At 47.9% G+C, this 19,800-nt stretch overlaps 1 protein-coding gene and 1 long non-coding RNA gene across 2 annotated transcripts; one reads left to right on the forward strand and one right to left on the reverse strand.

The window, feature by feature from the left end:
- The first annotated feature begins 3,932 nt into the window (after positions 1-3,932).
- LOC144123684 (uncharacterized) lies at positions 3,933-8,447 on the forward strand. The gene is made up of 2 exons (XM_077656469.1): positions 3,933-4,390; positions 8,367-8,447. Exons 1-2 carry the CDS (start codon positions 4,061-4,063, stop codon positions 8,445-8,447), a joined length of 411 nt encoding a protein of 136 aa, XP_077512595.1. The 5' UTR covers positions 3,933-4,060.
- Positions 8,448-9,211: 764 nt separating this feature from the next.
- LOC144102228 (uncharacterized) lies at positions 9,212-11,561 on the reverse strand. Its single transcript, XR_013308187.1, has 3 exons — positions 11,462-11,561; positions 9,986-10,075; positions 9,212-9,838 (listed from the first exon to the last, which is right to left on the reverse strand). It is a non-coding gene; the product is annotated as an uncharacterized LOC144102228 (long non-coding RNA).
- Between the last annotated feature and the right edge of the window lie 8,239 nt (positions 11,562-19,800).

Below are 19,800 nucleotides of genomic sequence, written 5' to 3' on the forward strand. Positions count from 1 at the left end.
CGAAAAAAAATTCATTCTGCGTGCTGTGTTGAAAACTACATTCAGCAGCTGCCAGCTGAATGAGTACCGAGATTTTGGGTTGTGAACAGTCGCAGCAGGAGACATTTCATCACACCAAGAGGCATCTCGTGGAGCACTAGGCGCTTCAAACATTCTGTAAAAGCCACTGTTCTATTCAAACCACCCGGCACACCTACCTGACCCACAAACTCATTACCTGGGACGCCCTCTGCATCCCGCGGACTGCCCGCTCAGAAAAATATCTTCGGCAACTGCGATTGGGTGCACTCCCTTCAGATTGACATCCAATAGCGTACGCAGCAGATTGAAACGATCGTAGACACCCTCATTCTAGACAACCGACTCGCACACCTCTGGACGGCCTACACCAGCCTCCTTAAAAAAAGGGAGTAAACATAACAAAACAAAAAAAAAACGCTTAGCCGTGGCGCTACAGCCCTAAATCCAATAACATTCGGAGGAGCTTTGCTGCTCCATTTGGGTATAGGTATGTGACGGAATGGCCAGAAAACTGTGTATCAAATGAGCGTGGCACCTTCTCTGACCTCTCATCGATCCGTCAAGATCAAAATCGCCAATGAGCACCACGTCACCCTGCTCATACACGCACACACTGACAACCCCGGCGCTTTCTTGGATACACTCCGCGACACCTACACTTCGCCCGTCAAACCAACTTCTCTTGGACAGCCGAATCCCGAACTCGACGCCGACATAACGAAGGTGGAGGTCAGGGCAGCCGTGTTGACTATCCGCACCAATTCCGCACTTGGTGCTGACCAGTTCAACACAACGCTTCGTAATCTAGATGATCGATACACCACCCGCATTACGCAGTACTTCAATCAATGCTTGGAGGAAGGCACCCCCCTCCAGTCCTGGCGCCATGTGACGGTAATCTCCAGACCAAAGCCCAACAAACTACTTAAACGCCAAAACACCTTCGCCAGTCTCGCTAACCTCATGTCTCGGAGTTTTTAGAGCAGTGGCATTAGCAAGACTCGCACAGCATAAGGCGGACAATGGCTTACACCCTCACAGCATGACACACCTCACAGCAGCACCATGGTGTTAACTGCGAATAAGGCTCGACTGGGAACTAGACTGTCTAATAAGCTTCGGTAAGCGACTCCTGGATGACTGACTGAAAACTTTATTGCATGCACGGGAACTCCCGGTGTCGTGGGTGGCCCGTTTATCCCGGCAGCCCAGAGACTTGCGCGGCAGCGCGGAGCCTGAGAATCAGTCCTCGTAGCTGGTCGGAGTCCTCCCTGTGCAGAATGGCCTCCCAGTGCTCTAGATTGGGATCAGGATGTCAGTCGTTAGCGGGATTAAAATGGCGTGCCCACAGCACGTGAAAAACCGTAGCTACTTCTCCACTGTGGGCACTCTGGTTTGTAGAGAGAGGGAAGGAAGGAGTGAAAGAACAGAACAACGCTATGTGCAGAACAACTTGTATCAGGTGTTCGTCTCTCATCTTGCACAGCGCGTTTTACTTGAGTCCTGCACTGCATCTGCGCCGAGTGCTCGGTCAGTCCCGGCCTCGGCAGCCGGATTTTGATGCGAAATCTAATCTGATCTCCTCCAGATCGTGTTCCCGACCGAGCTTCTTGAAGGTCGGAAATTACTACTACCCGGCCTGGAGGATGCCAGCGTGGGCGCGTCGGCATTAACAAAATGACAGACAGGGTGAAGCCTGAAATTAGGCTCTAGTGTTTATCTGAAGAAAAACGTCTCAACACATGCGGTAAGTATTGCGGCAATACTCGCCTGGTTAAACCTCGTCTTCGTCGTTGTTGGAGAAGTTCGTTACCGATAACTCCGCCGATCAGAACATTATCCAGCTGGGCCTAGGAGGGTGAGCTCTCGAGGTCGTGTCTCATTGAATCACATGACCCACATTAGCGTGCAAGTGCACATGGTAGAAGGGGCGCACTAGGCTGGTTGTGTGAACACTCGGAAAATTTTTGACAGCTGCTCTGACGAGTGCACTTCTGTGGCTTTAGCACACGCGCAGTTTCACGCTGTGACTACTTGCTCATTACAGTGTTTTATAGGGTACTCGCGTAACACTGTTGCTGGGCTAGTTGGTGCATAGTTCTATGCACAAACGTTAGCGCAAAATAAGACACATTCACAAGAAAGGTGGACAGGACAAGGGTGCCGTAATTAACGCCCATATAGTCAAATAATGGCAACAATAAATATGATATCGCGTTTATCCTCAAAGAAATACCGCTGCATACCTGCAGTATAGTCAGCCCCGCCTTAAAGATGGGACACGATATCTTGGTGGGTTAATTACCATACATGCGGTATTCGTCATTCTCGATGTTACATTCATTGACCACCGAGAGTCCTCATACCCCTGGCGCAGTGGTGCCGCAGTTAAGCAATGCGCCACTAGCCTGCAGGTGCTCCCAGCGGTGGGCCTTGTGCGACCCAGGTTGGTGGGAATTAAGTTTGCTCACTATCCAGTGGGCAGGTTGTGGTGACGCCGCCTGTTCACGTGACATAGGTCACGTGCCAGAGACATGCTCGTGATTTTTCGCTCACAACGGCGACACCAGATTTTCTAGACAACGAGGTCTTTAACGCTCAAGCGTTAATATAGGCGCACACTTCGTATGCATCCCGAAAAAGCTCACTTCTCACATGTAGTTAGTGACGCATTTCGATGACAAGTGCATGCGGGAGGTGTGGCGTTCGATCCCCAGTGCTGCCGGTTACCCACCGGTGACACAATGAGTAGAGTCTGTCCCTGGCCTGGTGTTGGCCTTCCTGGAGGAAGGAAAGCTTAGAAAATGAGTGTTATTTATTTATAGATACTGCGATCTAGTACAGATCATAGCAGGGTGGAAAAAAACAAAAACAAAATACAAGCGTATACACACACACTCAAATTCATAACATTTGCAGGAACTTTTCAAACATCAGTAAAGAATTACGATTAACAGTCTCGCTATTAAGTTTGTTCAATTCAGTAATTGTCCTCGAAAAAAAAATATATAAAGCAGTTATTTCGCGCGTTCAAAGGGGTTATTGTTAGTGCATGCCTTTGTCGCGTGTTATTACCTGAGTAGTAAGCAAAATAATTAGAAGTATTAACTTGATAATGACCTTTTATAAGCTGGAAGAAAAACTTTAATCGGCAAACACGATTGCGCTCAAAGACTGGGAGTACCCCACTTCGCCTCACGAGCTCACTTACAGATGCACGGCCATATGAGTTAAAAACAAATATAGCTCATTTATGCTTTATTCGCTCTGATTTTTTAATGTTTATTAACGTGAAAGGGTCCCAAATGATTGTAGCATATTCTAGTAAAGAACGGATGAGGGAATTGTACGCCAATCAACGAACACTAACTAGGTGGGGATGACTTTAGTGAGCGCCTCAAGAAAAAAGTTTCCGCGCCCGTGTGCTGTGCGATGTCAGTGCACGTTAACGATCCCCAGGTGGTTGATATTATTCCGGAGCCCTCCAATACGGCACCTCTTTCTTTCATTCTTATTTCACTCCCTCCTTTATCCCTTCTCTTACGGCGAGGTTCAGGTGTCCGCCGATATATGACAGATACTGCGCCATTTCCTTTCCACAAAAACCAGTTATTATTATTATTATTGAATTTGCTACGACAGCGTCTATTCGGCCCCATCTTGAGTAAACGCACCTTGTGCCACAGCGCCAAATGGAAGAGCTGCCCTCGCTGCATTAAAATTCATAATCAGCAGACCAATAATCATTACCGATGACACTTGTGATTTACGTTTTCGAATTTCATGACATCATTATATTTTTCCTTTTTTTTCTGCCCTTGGTTTTTAAAATTTGTCGCGTGCACCTGCACGTGCTATTGCCAGCGTTGGTTCTTGCACGTGCGCCATTCGGAAAAGAGAGCAGAAGGCAAAGAAGATTGCCTCGTGGAGTTCGTTGCACACGCTCTCCTATTCCATCTGCGCAGTCCAGGCCAAAGTATCTTTCGTCGAGCGACGTGGCCAACTTGTACGCCTGGGCCTTCAGCTGTTCGATCACTCCATGGCTAGTAGCCTCGGCGCCACGGAAGAGGTTCCAGACTACACCGTGGATGGATGGCCGTTGCTGAATGAGGAGCCGACTTCAGCAACGGCAGGGGATGTCATAGCACGACCAGCGCTCCACATTCATTCTAGCGGTCCGCGGTCACCGAGCTCGCCCAGCACCTCTCTTCTGTCCGGTTCAGCCATTCCACCCACGGGGCACTCGGCGCTGACGGTGTGCGGCACCACCTGGCTCCAGGACAAGAACCGCAGATGTCGTGGGAAGCTCTCGCACGGATGTGCACCCATGCCAGCGGAGCCTTTAGCCGACCTTGCAGCGACCGCCACGGTGAGGCATTTCCTTTGGTTTTTTTTTGCTGGCCGCTGCGAACAGACGCAGTGCTCTATCCCGTCTTGGGAACACACCACATTCCTGATGATAGCCAGCGAGCGGTCTAGCGCCCTTTTCATGCCCGCTTTAGAATGCTATATCTCAAGGCTTGGGTTCTTGGCCTATGCGTAGTTGTTGCTGTCGACTTATAGCGTTCGGTGGGCACGTCAGGCCCTCCGTGAGAGATGCGAAGGACGAGGGATTGAAACCAGGAAGAGAGAAGGAAAGGCTGTAGTGGAAGGCTTTGGATAAATTTCGGCCACCTGGGAATCAAACTATCGCACAGGACACGGGCGTCATTTTGCGTTTTGCCTCCATCGATACGCGGCCGCCGCAGCCCGGACTCACCTGACGTTGCGTGCGGCCGAAGTGCAGGACGTGCCACGAAAGAATTGTGCACGACGAGAAAGGCAACCTGATTAACAGGGTTAGTCGCGCTCATGGGCTGCTCTGTTCACTGCTTCTTTCGCGGCACAGTTTAGGCGTGCCACCCACTGTGAGCTTTCTTCTGGTTCCATTCGTTACTTAGGACGCAGCCTCAGCGGTGGCTCAGTGGTGATGGCGCTCGGCTGCCGACGCGAAAGGCGCAAGTTCGATCCCGCCCACGGCGGTCGAATTTCGATGGAGGTGAAATGCTATAGGCCAGTGCACTGTGCGATGCCAGTGCACGTTAAAGAACCTCAGGGCGTCAAAATAATCCAGAGGCCTCCAATACGACGTCCTTCATAGCCTGAATAGCCTGAAACTGTTTTTCCTTACAACTAGCAATAAGCAGACTCGCTACTTCAGGCAGAAGGATGCAGCTCTGCATGCGGATGAGGGCTGCTGGTTTCACGATCCGTAATATGACTAAACGTTGCAGTGGGGTCTCCTCAATGTTGCTTCCTTCAGTCGCAGGGCTGCGTGTTATGGCGGTGCTATTGGCTTGTGAAACTTCATTTTCCAGGAGGAGCGCTGACGTATTGCTGCCAGTCCCGCAGTAGCCATGTGAATTAGGCTCGTCTCAGTCGCATGGAGGAACAACATCGCTTAGAAGCTCGGGCAAAGGACGCCGTGCGTAGACTAGCAGCCGCAGCTCGCAAGCGCGGCAAGGGCTGTCGCATCCGCGCGTGCGTTCGCGGCCGGAGCAACGAGCAGATATCAAGCGTCAGCCGCCTGCAACACCCGAGGTGCGGCGTCGCGAGCTCCAAGCTGCCCGTGAAAAATGTCATGATCCTTAGCTACGGTCGGGCCGAGTGCACATCACTCATTAAAGGGACACTGGTGATAACACTGTGAAATTACGGTTCTCGGTGATAATTGATTCTGCGACTCATTCTGGGCATGTTAACTTTTCTGCGGCAGCACAAATTACAGTGGAGAAAATTGAATTTAAGTATTTTACCTCGTTTTATACAAGTGACGTGCACATCGGAAAGGGCTGGTTGGTCCGGCATTGAAGCGAATGGCTGTGTAGCATAGCCTCTGGGATACGGCCAGAATATAAGATATCGACGCACCACACTTGCGATACTGGCCGGTGATGGCGCCAACTATGTTTGGTTTACGAAAAGCTCCGTTTTCGATGGTAGTGGCTCCTTTGTCGTTGCAATGACGCAGCTTGTCGATGCAGGCCAACTTCCCTTTGTCCTCAATCAGTGTCTCTTTACAAACTTCAGGACCCACATGTTGATCTGGCTGCCGTAGTATGAAAGCGCGCCAGATGAGCTTGCTAAATCTTTAATAAGAAAAATCTAAGGCGCAAAATAATTTGAAAAATCACGAAGTACAAGCTGCTAGCGGCCATCATTCGTGTTTCTACGAATGTGTAATTGTAAAGTAATTTTTTCTTCTACGCAGACTCCGATATAAGAAGAAAGGCTGCATGTGGAATAGATTGCATGACCCACTTATTGAATTTTCTTTTTCATGAACTGCACCTCAGTGAGCAGTACGTTTATTGTAACAGAGAAAATACCGTCGGCAAACACAATTCTCTTGAACGGATTCTGTGTTGGAGCACGGATGCTTGAATCGTCTCTAAACATTCTGCAGCCGCCGACCGAGGCGTGGCCCGTCGCCTATTCGAGCGCAAAAAGTCCGTTTCGCGCTCCTCGCATCTCCGTGTCGGCAGAGGCGGCCCTGCTGACGATGGCGTTCGCTTGGCCGACCTCCACAACAGCCGCGGGGCTGGCGGCGCATCGCTTTCGAAGGCGCATTCGGCGCTCTGGTCATAGGACGGGTCTTTTTCGGGCTGTTGCTGCTGCTTGTCCGGTACGATGGCGTGAGTAAATATTCCACACACGTATGCACATTGCGTCAGCATCTAACCGGTGTCTGCGTACAGCTCATAACGTACACTTTCAAGTACTACTAGAGGGAACACACGTGTCACCACTCCCCGCCAGGGAGTGTGGCGAAATTCCTTCGCGTTGGTTTGGGTGCCTCAGTGGCGCCAAGTAGATGAGTGTGACACCATTTAGAGAACACAGCTAGATGTCAAACCCATCAGCGTACTTACATCCGGGGCTGGCCAAGCTTCGAGGATGAAAAGTGCCGTCATATGTTTGGGTACTTCGTATTTCACACTTCCGAGGGCGGGACATGAGATATGCTACGTGTGATATTTTGCCTCATTTCATAGTAAAAGGTTAACCTTCACTTTGCGTTTTTCAGAGGTTGTAAACAGCTGTTTCCTGGTGGACTTTGCATGCATTCATGGATGGCGAGCGCAGCTGTTAGAAGTGTACTGCGCCAGTGGCTCGTTTGCCTCTTCCACCAGGACGGGAGCTGCCATCCTCGTGGGGAGTCGAGAGGCGGCAGATGAATGTCAGCGCGTCGCGCGCTGTACGCTGTCCAGAGGGCCAAAGGGGTAGTGGGACCGCCCACGCCCTCGTCAGGGTCGCAAAGGGCCGACGACTTTTTTCCGCTGGGGAAGGATGAGCTCTCGCGGGAGAGGGGGGGGGTCATTAAGGCCGGCGACTGAATGCCCTGCCCCCCAATGCGGTGATGCCTTGATAGCGGTAGTGCCCTTCCAGACAATAGGTATCGAGTTTTCCTAGCAGCGAAGAGCACACTTCGGTGGCTTTGCGTACCTCGATATTCCTCCCTTAGGACTGTCGTAGGTGTTGTCCTCTAATAAAAACAGTGCGGCCGTTCAGAACATACGCCTCAAGAAAGGCTAATGTAATTACGCAAAGGGTACTAAAGTGAATGTTTATTTTCATAACTTTAGGAATGATGGCTGCATAAGGCAAAATTTTGTCATTTTGCACCCCTTCGGAGCTAAATAGGCAATGACGCCGTCGGCAAAATCGATGACTGTTTTTTCTTTAGCGTTCGATATCGGAAGGCTCTTTTGCACATACCCGATTAACCAGCTGGGCAAGATGTTAAGCCAAGACAACCCGACGAGCGCAAGACAGATTAACGGTTCCTCTTTGAGGAAATATGCAATAAAACTTGCAAATCGCTTTCTTACTGTTCGACTAGAGATGCTTTAATGAGCTTAGGAGGGCGTGCAATACACAGATGGCTGCAAATAATACTATTTAATTGAGAAGGAAACGAGTTCAATGGCGCGAAAAAGTTCAGTGGGTTTGTGTGTACACAACCTGGAATCAATTCTCTGCAAGTAAACGGACGATGTTTTAAATTATCATTAAAGTCAATTTTAACTGACGTACGCCAAAATAAATCGTGATAGCAGCGCGTGCTGCAGGAGTGCTGTGTACCGAACTCTTGTAACTGAGTGCCCCTCAATTTCAGTCTTCGTTGGAAACGCAGTATATAACTGCGGCGGTTTTATCGGCACCTGCACGAAGTACTCACGTTGCGTAGTCATTTCTACAATGTGATTTTGAGCTTAGTGTACTGGATTCTATTCGTACTGTAGGCATTCTAGACAGCGAGGATCAGAGTCATCTCTCAAGCCTTACTTACTGATTTCTTCCAGACAGCCTGCGCGAGGACCAGCGGCCGTCTTCTCGGTGCTCTCGACAAGTGCCGGGGTCAAGCAATGGCGGGGCCTGTCTGACTACATTGTTTTCCTTTGAAAGTATTCAGAAATAGATAATTGGTTGACGCGCAAACGGGCTCGCTTACTTAAACAAGATCGACACAAATAGTCCGGCTTTGGACGTTTTAACAGAAGCTTCCCAGCATGCTCATTTTGTCTCAAAATCAACACTTTCCCAGAAATTGGCACCAAGCACAGACGTCATCTCTTCAAGGCCACGCCCTGCGCGTACGCAGCATGCCGGTGAGCATGTGGGAGCCCATAAACCTGCCCGAATGTCGTTGATGGTCTGCCCGTCGGGTCACAGACACTTAACACATAGAGAAACATACTTACGTAAAGAGCGGACACTCCCGTAGGGCCCTGCGGCCGAGCTACTACACTGCCGCCAGCGCCCCGGGCGGGTGGTCAGACCGCTAATTTCGTCCTCAGAGATTTTGGGCGTGCGCTTCAGCTCTGTTTTTGTTTCGATAGCAATTCTTTCGATTCTGATTTACCTTTGGCTATTAAAATATTCAACTACATCGTCTAAGTGGAGCACAAGCTTGCTTTAATATGTCATTTCTAAGCATGCCATACATATAGACGTAATAAACGCTCGGATCGTAGAAATTTATTGCAAATACCACCAAGCTTCCCGGAGAACCTACGCAAGCTGAATTAGTTCATGCGGGTTGGAATAATGCAGCCAGAGCTGTTTGTACTTAATTTTTATTCCCCGTCATTGAGCCGCCTCTTTCAGTTGCAGACATAGAACGGGAGTGGCTTCAAATAGGGTTTATTTTTTCTTGCTTACAATATGAACTGTACAGGAAAAAAATACTCGGTCACACACATTTTATAAAATACATCATTATACAAAGAGCAACAAGAAATGTTATGGTAAAGCCGGTGGCACCATGTCACGAACAAAAAAATATTGCACATACGCTCGGCGGGTTTGCCATCTAAAACATCACCTGTGCGAACAACACACCAGGAGTTGTGAACAACTAGATACAAGGAAGGGGTTAAAAAGGCACGTATATAATAGCATGCTCGAATCTTGCACATCAGCAGCCTTGAGCGATAGGTTCATAGGCTGTTCAGAAATACAAGCACAGCATATTCAATGCATCATAGTAACGCAATAGTAAGCTTGCACTCTTCGTAAAAGGCGATTATTGCGATTTTTTGGTGAACGCGTAGACACAACGCAAAAAAAATCCACTTTGAGCGAGCAGACAATCCCAGTATCCTGTAGGCTGAACAGTAGGAATAGCCGTCTTCTTCAGCGAAGTCATCCCGGGGACCATGAAGTCATCTGCGGTGAAATGGTCCTCGCAGATGAGGTACGTGGCGTATACAGCTGGGTCGGGGACTATTCTAACAGGTCGCCCCCCTTGGCATACTCGATCCAAGCCTTCGACCTGAAATAATTATGACGCAGTATAACCTGTGATTATTCGCTTCACTGGCTGACTAAAAAAAACATGCGCATAGAAGCCAGTTCTAACAAGAGATTGGCAGCACTGTTTTATATTTTCATTAAAGTACACAGATAAGGCGTCAATCACCTGCTGTCACGAGGAATGCGGAAGAACTTCGTCCCCGGCTTCGTTTGTCTTCGCCCGTTGTTGCCACATCATGAAACGCAGCAGTAACTCCTGTAATTTAATCCTCTCCGTGGCATATTAGTGTGGGCTTGTGTACAGACTATAAAGATTGCTGCAGTCATCAAACGGCAAAGGGAAACATATCGCAGCAAAAAAAGATAGAAAAGAAAAATAAACTCGCTGATGACAGTTATTCATAATATGTTTGCAGACAAGCGTGTTAACATATCGTTCATGAAACATTCTGCCTAACTCGCTTCAATCCCTTGCGGAAGCGAGCTGACGTAAACTGATTTTCTGTCTATAAAGCAGTGACTGTTGACAATGGTCCTTTCTATGGTTTTCTTCCAGACCGCACCTATGTGCGGTACGGACCAGTGATAAGCTTTCATTTTACAGTGGTCGCACACTGTGGTAAACATTGCGTAGATCGAAGTATCCCCAACGATTTTCTTATACCCCTTTACATGGGCACTTTCGGTTGTGGTCGAGCCCTCGACCGGGATCCGACTTTCAATCGCGATGGAAAATGATCGCTGATATAGTGGTCCAAGGATCGGGAGTAAGAACAGCCCTAGTGCAACAGGTGACACTAAGTAGGTCCGAAACACCCAACACAATTTGCCAAGTTGGCAGAAAAAAATCCTTGTATATTACTTATTCCAGAAAAAATATTTTACTTCGATATTATTGCTAAAAAAAAACGTACCTATCAATGCCGATCACCTGAAATTCTTTGAAACACATCATGTCAGCAGTATTGACACATATGAGAAATTATGCCTGAATAAAACGTATTACCATTTGTTGTACTGCATTCTAAAACAACCTTTCTTGTTTATATTTTGGGCTTCTCTCTTTTGCTGTTCGTTTTCTAGCACTATATGACACCTAAAAAGCACATAGTAGGTTTCGAACGCAATCGGGCAGCTCGATTCCGATGGCAGTCAACTACTACTGATCGCGGCTCAAACGCAATCGGGCAGCTCGATTGCGATGTTCCGATGGCAGTCAACTATTCCTAAACGCGGCTCAAACGCGATCGGGGGATATTGAGGCCCGATCAGGATCTGACCGATCACGATCAAAACGGCCCGCTTCCCGTGTGACAAAGGTATTTTCACGTAGTCGATACCAAATGTGCATTACACTGTTCGACCCACGCCATGTAAAAGGTTTGTGTTACGGTACGGGTGAGCCATCGATAAATTCTGTTTTAAACCGAACGTGTCGCGAGTGACTTCTGGAAAATTACGCTTTCGGAGTAATTCACATGCTCTTCCGGCAAAAACAGTACAAGAACAAACGGATGGCTCAAGGCATATTATACGCTACACGTGCAAAATACGTTCACGCAGCATCACAAGCGACTTGCTACAATGTTCTTAGCTCAAGAAACATCAAAATTAATCCTGCAGGCCGAAGGAAACAACTTACCGGAAAAACGAGGTGACGCGTTGGAAAGCGCGGTGAGGTGGGCGTAACCGGCGGCCCATGACCGGCGCAGCACCACATGGAAATGGAACGCTTGGATGCAACCCGGTGGACGTGTGATAAGCTGTCGACCTTTGACGTAGAGTGGAAACATAGGCCGCCTGGCGGGTGGTCAGACCCTTTTTTTTCTCGGCCGCGAAACGACTTGAGTATCCGCTCTTTACGTAAGTTTCTCTATGCTTAACAGCTTCAGAACCTGTCTTGGCTTAACAAGACAATGATAGGCAGATACTGCGCTGCAACAGGTGGGCTATCTTTACTCGGCTTTAAGCGCAGAAGCCTTCTGAAAAAAAAGACGAAAAGAAAAAGAATCAGTGTATTTTGGGATACAGAAAAGTAACCCGGATCGGTGGCGATCTCCAACCCACAATAAAGAGCGCAGTTTGAAGCAGGAAATCACAAAAGTTCCCGTGTTTTCTTGGAAAGGAGCACAGCATGTGTTTGCATACACCTGGCAGCAGTGTTGGCGGTAACGCTAGAAGTAATGGCGTTACCGGTAACGCGTTACTTTTTTCGGTAACTTAGTAACGTACTCGTTACCATTTGGGAACTGTAACGGGTAACGTGCGTACTTCAACATTTTTCGGTAACGTGACGCGTCGCGTTACTAGTTTCTTTTTGTTCCAGTTGTCGCCCACTCTGCCTCCTTTATTTTGAAAAATAAAGCGCAGAGCATCTAAATTGATGTCACAAATAAACAGGTGCTCTTGACGACCTCTGTTGCGGCTCGTATGCATGCCAGAAAGCACCTGCTCTTGACGATACACCCAACTAAAAAAAAAAACGACAGAATACCCATAAAGCGTGAAACTCGTGCACGAACACGCATTCACACACTTGCCTTCACCTACCTCCACTATGAAAACCACTCATACACACAACTCTCTAAAGAGTGGAATCATGCCGAGCATTTTGGAGCATCACATTTTTCAGAATTACTGTAAATTTGTTGAGAGTTCAGCGATGTTGTCTTTATGAAATTAGAATTGATGATGAACTGCCATTTTGTGCTTAATGCCACATTCAGAAAATGGCTTCACCATGTGCCACAGAGTTGGAACCATCGCATGTAACTCTACAGGCAACTTAGGCTACTATAACATTGCTAAGCTCCTGCACATTTGTGCAAGGTATTCATGTTAAATCAGGATTTCGAGTAAAATCGTTGTTTGGGCTAGAAGTTTTATGTGAAATATGAGCTTTATGAAAGTGTTATCGTGAGTTGTTAAAGCGAAGACGCACTTATTAAAATGTACGGCCATGAAGTAACGGCAAAGTAAGGTGCGGTAATTTTTTTCGGTAACGGTAACGCGTTACTTTTCTGTAGGTAACTTAGGGCGGTAACGCGTTCCTTTTTTCTTAGCATAACGAGCAACGTATTTAGTTACTTTTTGTTGGTTACAACTACAACACTGCTTGGCAGGTTGCGATGCCGTTAGTGTAGTTGAGCCGGAATGTGAAAAAGAAAGAAAACTGTAAAACCCCGTTACAACGAACTTCAGGGGACCGCGGGAAAACGTTCGCTATTCTGAAAGGTCGTTATAGTGAAAGCCCAAAAATTAGCCATAACAATAGCATTACAGTAACGCAAACGTCCTACCTTTTGAAACGGTACCTCCTTGAACTCGTTTCTCACACAATGCACACGTGATCGTCGGACAAGGCACATTTATTTGAAATAGTCCGTGATCGTCTTCTGACGGGTGCAGCAGAGACTCTGCAGAACGAACGATTCCAGACCGTCCGCATTCTTATGCACGCCTTCGGTCGCTGTGCCGCTTTTGGCTATAAATATGCGGAGTTTTCGCAAGCAGTCCAACGCATCTGTGGCCGACACGGACTCGTCGCGGTCTTCGGGTGCTGCCGTAACGTCATCGTCCATGTCGTCGCTGCATTCCTCATCTTGAGTCGCCGTGCCCTGGACGCTCTGCAGTAGGTCACCAGTGGTAAGCTCCGCTGAGGTCCACGTCGCCTCGTCACACTGGACATAGTCGTCAAATGTGACTGAAGGATCGACGGCTAGCTGCTCGGCCACCTCGCTCCAAAGCTCGCTCGAACTGTCCTCCGCTGCCGGTTCATCGGTTTGTGGTTGGCCATCTGTGATCGTCAGGCCGGCCTTCTTCCAGCAGTTTTGGATGGTGGTGGACGTGACGCTCCACCATGCGCCTGTCAGCATTTCCGCAGCCTGTAGGACGTTGATGGCTGTCGAGCGCTGCAGGCGCAGGTTGATGAGCAGCTGCTGAACAAGGCGCTTCCGGAAGTGCGACTTCACGCGCCTTATTATTCCTTGGTCCAGTGGCTGAAGTACTGACGTGCAGTTCGGCGGCAGATACTCGAGACGCACATTCGTGAGCCGTATGTTGACAATGTGCGCCGAGCAATTGTCGACAATCATAAAAATGTGCCTCCCCTCCTTCCTCATCTTCTCGTTTACCGTCAGCAGCCACTCGGAAAAGAGCTCGCGGGTCATCCAGGCACGCTGATTCGCCCTATAATGGCACGGCAGCGACACTACATTTTTCATGCAGCGCGGCTTCGAAAACCTCCCGATCACCAGAGGCTTCAACTTTTCAGTGCCATCTGCATTGCAGCAATACAGCACGGTGACGCGAAGCTTCGACTTTTTGCCGCCTCTGCACTGTTCTCCTTTAAAATGCATTGTCTTGTCCGGGAGCAGCTGATAAAAGCAGGCAGTCTCGTCTGCATTAAAAACATTAGCTGCTGCGTAAGACTTGACCATTTCGTGGAAGCTTTCCTCCCTCCACGTGGCTGCTGCTGCTTCATCTGCTGCCTTCTCCTCGCCAGACACAGACTGCCTGGTTACGCCGTTTCGTTGGCGAAAACGGTGGAGCCAGCCAGAAGACGCTTCGAAGCCGGTAACCTCAAGAATTGCAGCGAACTGCCGCGCCTTCTCCTGCAGCATTGGGCCTGACACGGGCACATTCTGTGCTCTCACGTCTTTAAACCAAGTCAGCACTGCTGCGTCAATATTCTGGAAATCGCCAAGCCGCAGTCGCTTCCTTGATGGGGTAAGCTGAGATTCTTGCTGGTGCCTAAAGATTTTCTCTTTATCTTTGAGAATCGTGGCGATCGTCGACCGCGCCACTCCACGTTCTTTAGCCACGACGGATTGCTTCTTCCCGTCTTCTATCTCGCGAAGAATGCCTACTTTCTCACTCAAAGAAAACTGCTTTCGCTTCTTCCGCGTGGTTGGAGTTGTTGAGCTCATGGCAACGCGATCGCCGGCACGCACTTCGTACACAATAAAAACCAGAAGAAAAACAAGATGGACAGGCCTGACACGGGTGCCAGCACGCGAACAACTGAAAAAACAAGCAAGAAAAACGTGATGCGTACCGCAACGGAGAAGGAAAAAAAAAAAGGCTCCGCCCGCATGTTTCTCCTCCCGCGCCATCTCAGGTTTTTGCGGGAAGCAAGTTGCAAGGCGCCTGCTCTTCGCGCTGCGTCGTCTGCTAGCTTGGAGCTCCGGCTGCCGTGACGGATACACTGAAATCTAAGAATCCTCGCATTTTGGGATATGAGTTCGTAGTACTGAGGTGTTGTTAAGATGACATGGAAATTAAATAACGATCGTTATTCTGAAATGTTCGTTATTCTGAAGTTCGTAGTAGTGAAATATTTTTACATTTGAATCTATAAGCAGTCGGCGTGGGATTTCTTAAAAGTTCGTTAATCTGAAATGTTCGTTAATGTGGTGTTCGTTGTAACGGGATTTTGTCGTCGAGAGTAAGTGTACGCTTAAAATGCACTGTTGGAAAGGGGCACAGCACCTTCTAGGTCGGCTGAGGTGGCGCTTTCCACACAGATGTATCGGCTGGGGGCTGTTGCTGCTTGTGCTTTAACATAAGTTATCTTTCAGCAATAAAATAGTTCATACTGTTATTGTACCGTTATCAACAACACCAATTAAAACCAAGCTGCTACGTGCTGCGGTGATCGGCCGCTTTTTGGTGCGCTAGAACGCCTATCGTGGCCACATCCCGCATATAGGCGTTGTGGGTTTGCTTGTTCATATGAAGCCTGCGTTGTGCCTGGGTGCCCATTTGACCACCGGGTTGTGGGCAACCTGCCCAGGTGTGTGTGTGTGTGTGTGTGTGTGTGTGTGTGTGTGTGTGTGTGTGTGTGTGTGTGTGTGTGTGTGTGTGTGTGTGTGTGTGTGTGTGTGTGTGTGTGTGTGTGTGTGTGTGTGTGTGTGTGTGTGTGTGTGTGTGTGTGTGAGGGAGAGAGAGAGACAAGGGAAGGAAGAAATTAGGGGCTCGTTATGACGCACATGTGAAGGAAGCCAACAGTCAGCGAAACTAAAGAGCATAAAATAATGTTCGTATTTCGTTTTAATTGTTGATGTTTATCAGTGGTTAGCTAATAGTGTGACTGTTTTGCCACTAAAGATAATTGATTAGAAAGCAGAAGAAACAAGCATATGACGCTGGTTGGATCCGAAACCCTGACCTCCGAATTTCGGGTCCCGTGCTCTACCAACTTGGCTACGGCGGCGGCTGTCCTAATCTTCAGCTTTCGTGGGTATTTATGTTTTTGTGTGTAAGCGAACCTTGAGAGTGTTCACCAGTGCCACCCTCGTCCATAGCGGTGGACATAGAACGTCCTGTAATACCGCGAGTGTGACGTAGAACGTCATCTACCGGTGATGGCGAAAACTGCGAGGACGATGTTATGCTACCTATGGAATCAAGACTTGCTTTCGGTGACTGTGCGCTTCCTTCGTATGTGTGTCACAACGAGTCCCTCTGCTTTTCCCTTCCCTTGTCTGGTCGATAGCTTAAGGGGGACCTCAGTACTGGCAGTCATGATGCCATAGGTAGCCTAAGAGGGTACCCACACAGCTTCCACCCTCCCGTTCCATCACGTTCGAGGTAATACAGGACGTACTATGTCCGCCGCTATGTATGAGATTGGCGTTGATGAACACTCTCAAGGCTAGGTGACACGTAGCATAAATACACCCGAAATCAGAAGCCGCTCCTTCAGCTCAGTTGGCAGACCACCGGACATGATATTCGGAGGTCGTGGGACGGATCATTCCGGCGGCATGTGGTAGTTTTTATTCTGCTTTTTAATCAATTATCTTTAGAGCGATAAAATATCACTCAATACTATCAGTTTGCAATATATCAATACCACAATTAAAAAAATTGTATGGTGCTTGGTTTCGGTGACTGTTTGATTTCTTCGTATGTATGTATGTATGTATGTATGTATGTATGTATGTATGTATGTATGTATGTATGTATGTATGTATGTATGTATGTATGTATGTATGTATGTATGTATGTATGTATGTATGTATGTATGTATGTATGTATGTATGTATGTATGTATGTATGTATGTATGTATGTATGTATGTATGTATGTATGTATGTATGTATGTATGTATGTATGTATGTATGTATGTATGTATGTGCGTGTGTGCGTGCATGCATGCATGCATGCATGTACGTATGTATGTATATATGTGTGCATGTATGTGTGTGTGTGTGTGTGTATGCATGCATGCATGCATGTTGCATGTCTGTAGGCCTGCATGCATAGTACGTACGCATGCATGTGCAGTCTTGGTCGAAAGTCGTGTAAGGCGAAAGGCTTTTCGCTTCAGCCGCATAACAGAGCCATTCCGGCACTATTAAAGACAAGGTGACCTTGAAACGCAAGCAGAAGGTTACCTCTTGCGTAGTGAAGCTTCCTGCTTGACTTGTGTTTTGAATGATCCGCTGCAGGGAGCATTCTTGGAACATTCATTTCGCTGCGATGGAACGCTGTGGCCTTAACTTCTGACCAAGACTTTACGTATGCGTGTATGTACGTGCGCGTGTACGTATGCATGCATGTCTGCACGTACGTACACATGTGTGTGCGTACACCTGGCAGGTTGCGATGCCGTCAAAAGGTCACGTGACGTAGGCGGCAGGTGGATGACTTACAGTGCAGAACAGTGGCCGCATAGCGCTAGCTCTGGGGTCTAACTACACCAATCGACTGTCATTTTATTTTTAGAGTTTGGAAGCGTGCACTGTACCCCTGGCTGTTTCTGTGGCTGGAGCAGCCTCCACCATCAGCCGCTTTTTTTTTTTGACAGTGTGCTCGGCTTCCTTGACCGCTTTTGGTGCTTTGTGCCGCCGCGGTCAGCCGCGTCTGTTCTCCGAACGGTCAGTGTTCTAAGCCACCATCGCTGCTGTAGTTCTTTGACGCGCCGTAGCCTTCGCTTTCTAGGCACCAGCCTCACGGCGCCTTGTGCGCCGTGAGGCTGGTGGCTGGTGGCTTTCGGAGTAATTCACATGCTCTTCCGGCAAAAACAGTACAAGAACAAACGGATGGCTCAAGGCATATTATACGCTACACGTGCAAAATACGTTCACGCAGCATCACAAGCGACTTGCTACAATGTTCTTAGCTCAAGAAACATCAAAATTAATCCTGCAGGCCGAAGGAAACAACTTACCGGAAAAACGAGGTGACGCGTTGGAAAGCGCGGTGAGGTGGGCGTAACCGGCGGCCCATGACCGGCGCAGCACCACATGGAAATGGAACGCTTGGATGCAACCCGGTGGACGTGTGATAAGCTGTCGACCTTTGACGTAGAGTGGAAACATAGGCCGCCTGGCGGGTGGTCAGACCCTTTTTTTTCTCGGCCGCGAAACGACTTGAGTATCCGCTCTTTACGTAAGTTTCTCTATGCTTAACAGCTTCAGAACCTGTCTTGGCTTAACAAGACAATGATAGGCAGATACTGCGCTGCAACAGGTGGGCTATCTTTACTCGGCTTTAAGCGCAGAAGCCTTCTGAAAAAAAAGACGAAAAGAAAAAGAATCAGTGTATTTTGGGATACAGAAAAGTAACCCGGATCGGTGGCGATCTTCAACCCACAATAAAGAGCGCAGTTTGAAGCAGGAAATCACAAAAGTTCCAGTGTTTTCTTGGAAAGGAGCACAGCATGTGTTTGCATACACCTGGCAGCAGTGTTGGCGGTAACGCTAGAAGTAATGGCGTTACTGGTAACGCGTTACTTTTTTCGGTAACTTAGTAACGTACTCGTTACCATTTGGGAACTGTAACGGGTAACGTACGTACTTCAACATTTTTCGGTAACGTGACGCGTCGCGTTACTAGTTACTTTTTGTTCCAGTTGTCGCCCACTCTGCCTCCTTTATTTTGAAAAATAAAGCGCAGAGCATCTAAATTGATGTCACAAATAAACAGGTGCTCTTGACGACCTCTGTTGCGGCTCGTATGCATGCCAGAAAGCACCTGCTCTTGACGATACACCCAACTAAAAAAAAAACGACAGAATACCCATAAAGCATGAAACTCGTGCACGAACACGCATTCACACACTTGCCTTCACCTTCCTCCACTATGCAAATAACTCATATACACAACTCTCTAAAGAGTGGAATCATGCCGAGCATTTTGGAGCATCACATTTTTCAGAATTACTGTAAATTTGTTGAGAGTTCAGCGATGTTGTCTTTATGAAATTAGAATTGATGATGAACTGCCATTTTGTGCTTAATGCCACATTCAGAAAATGGCTTCACCATGTGCCACAGAGTTGGAAGCCATCGCATGTAACTCTACAGGCAACTTAGGCTACTATAACATTGCTAAGCTCCTGCACATTTGTGCAAGGTATTCATGTTAAATCAGGATTTCGAGTAAAATCGTTGTTTGGGCTAGAAGTTTTATGGGAAATATGAGCTTTATGAAAGTGTTATCGTGAGTTGTTAAAGCGAAGACGCACTTATTAAAATGTACGGCCATGAAGTAACGGCAAAGTAAGGTGCGGTAATTTTTTTCGGTAACGGTAACGCGTTACTTTTCTGTAGGTAACTTAGGGCGGTAACGCGTTCCTTTTTTCTTAGCATAACGAGCAACGTATTTAGTTACTTTTTGTTGGTAACAACTACAACACTGCTTGGAAGGTTGCGATGCCGTTAGAGTAGTTGAGCCGGAATGTGAAAAAGAAAGAAAACTGTAGTCGTATTTTGTCGTCGAGAGTAAGTGTACGCTTAAAATGCACTGTTGGAAAGGGGCACAGCACCTTCTAGGTCGGCTGAGGTGGCGCTTTCCACACAGATGTATCGGCTGGGGGCTGTTGCTGCTTGTGCTTTAACATAAGTTATCTTTCAGCAATAAAATAGTTCATACTGTTATTGTACCGTTATCAACAACACCAATTAAAACCAAGCTGCTACGTGCTGCGGTGATCGGCCGCTTTTTGGTGCGCTAGAACGCCTATCGTGGCCAC

The sequence above is a fragment of the Amblyomma americanum genome, chromosome 1 (genome assembly GCF_052857255.1).
Source record: "Amblyomma americanum isolate KBUSLIRL-KWMA chromosome 1, ASM5285725v1, whole genome shotgun sequence".
Lineage (NCBI taxonomy): Eukaryota > Metazoa > Arthropoda > Arachnida > Ixodida > Ixodidae > Amblyomma > Amblyomma americanum.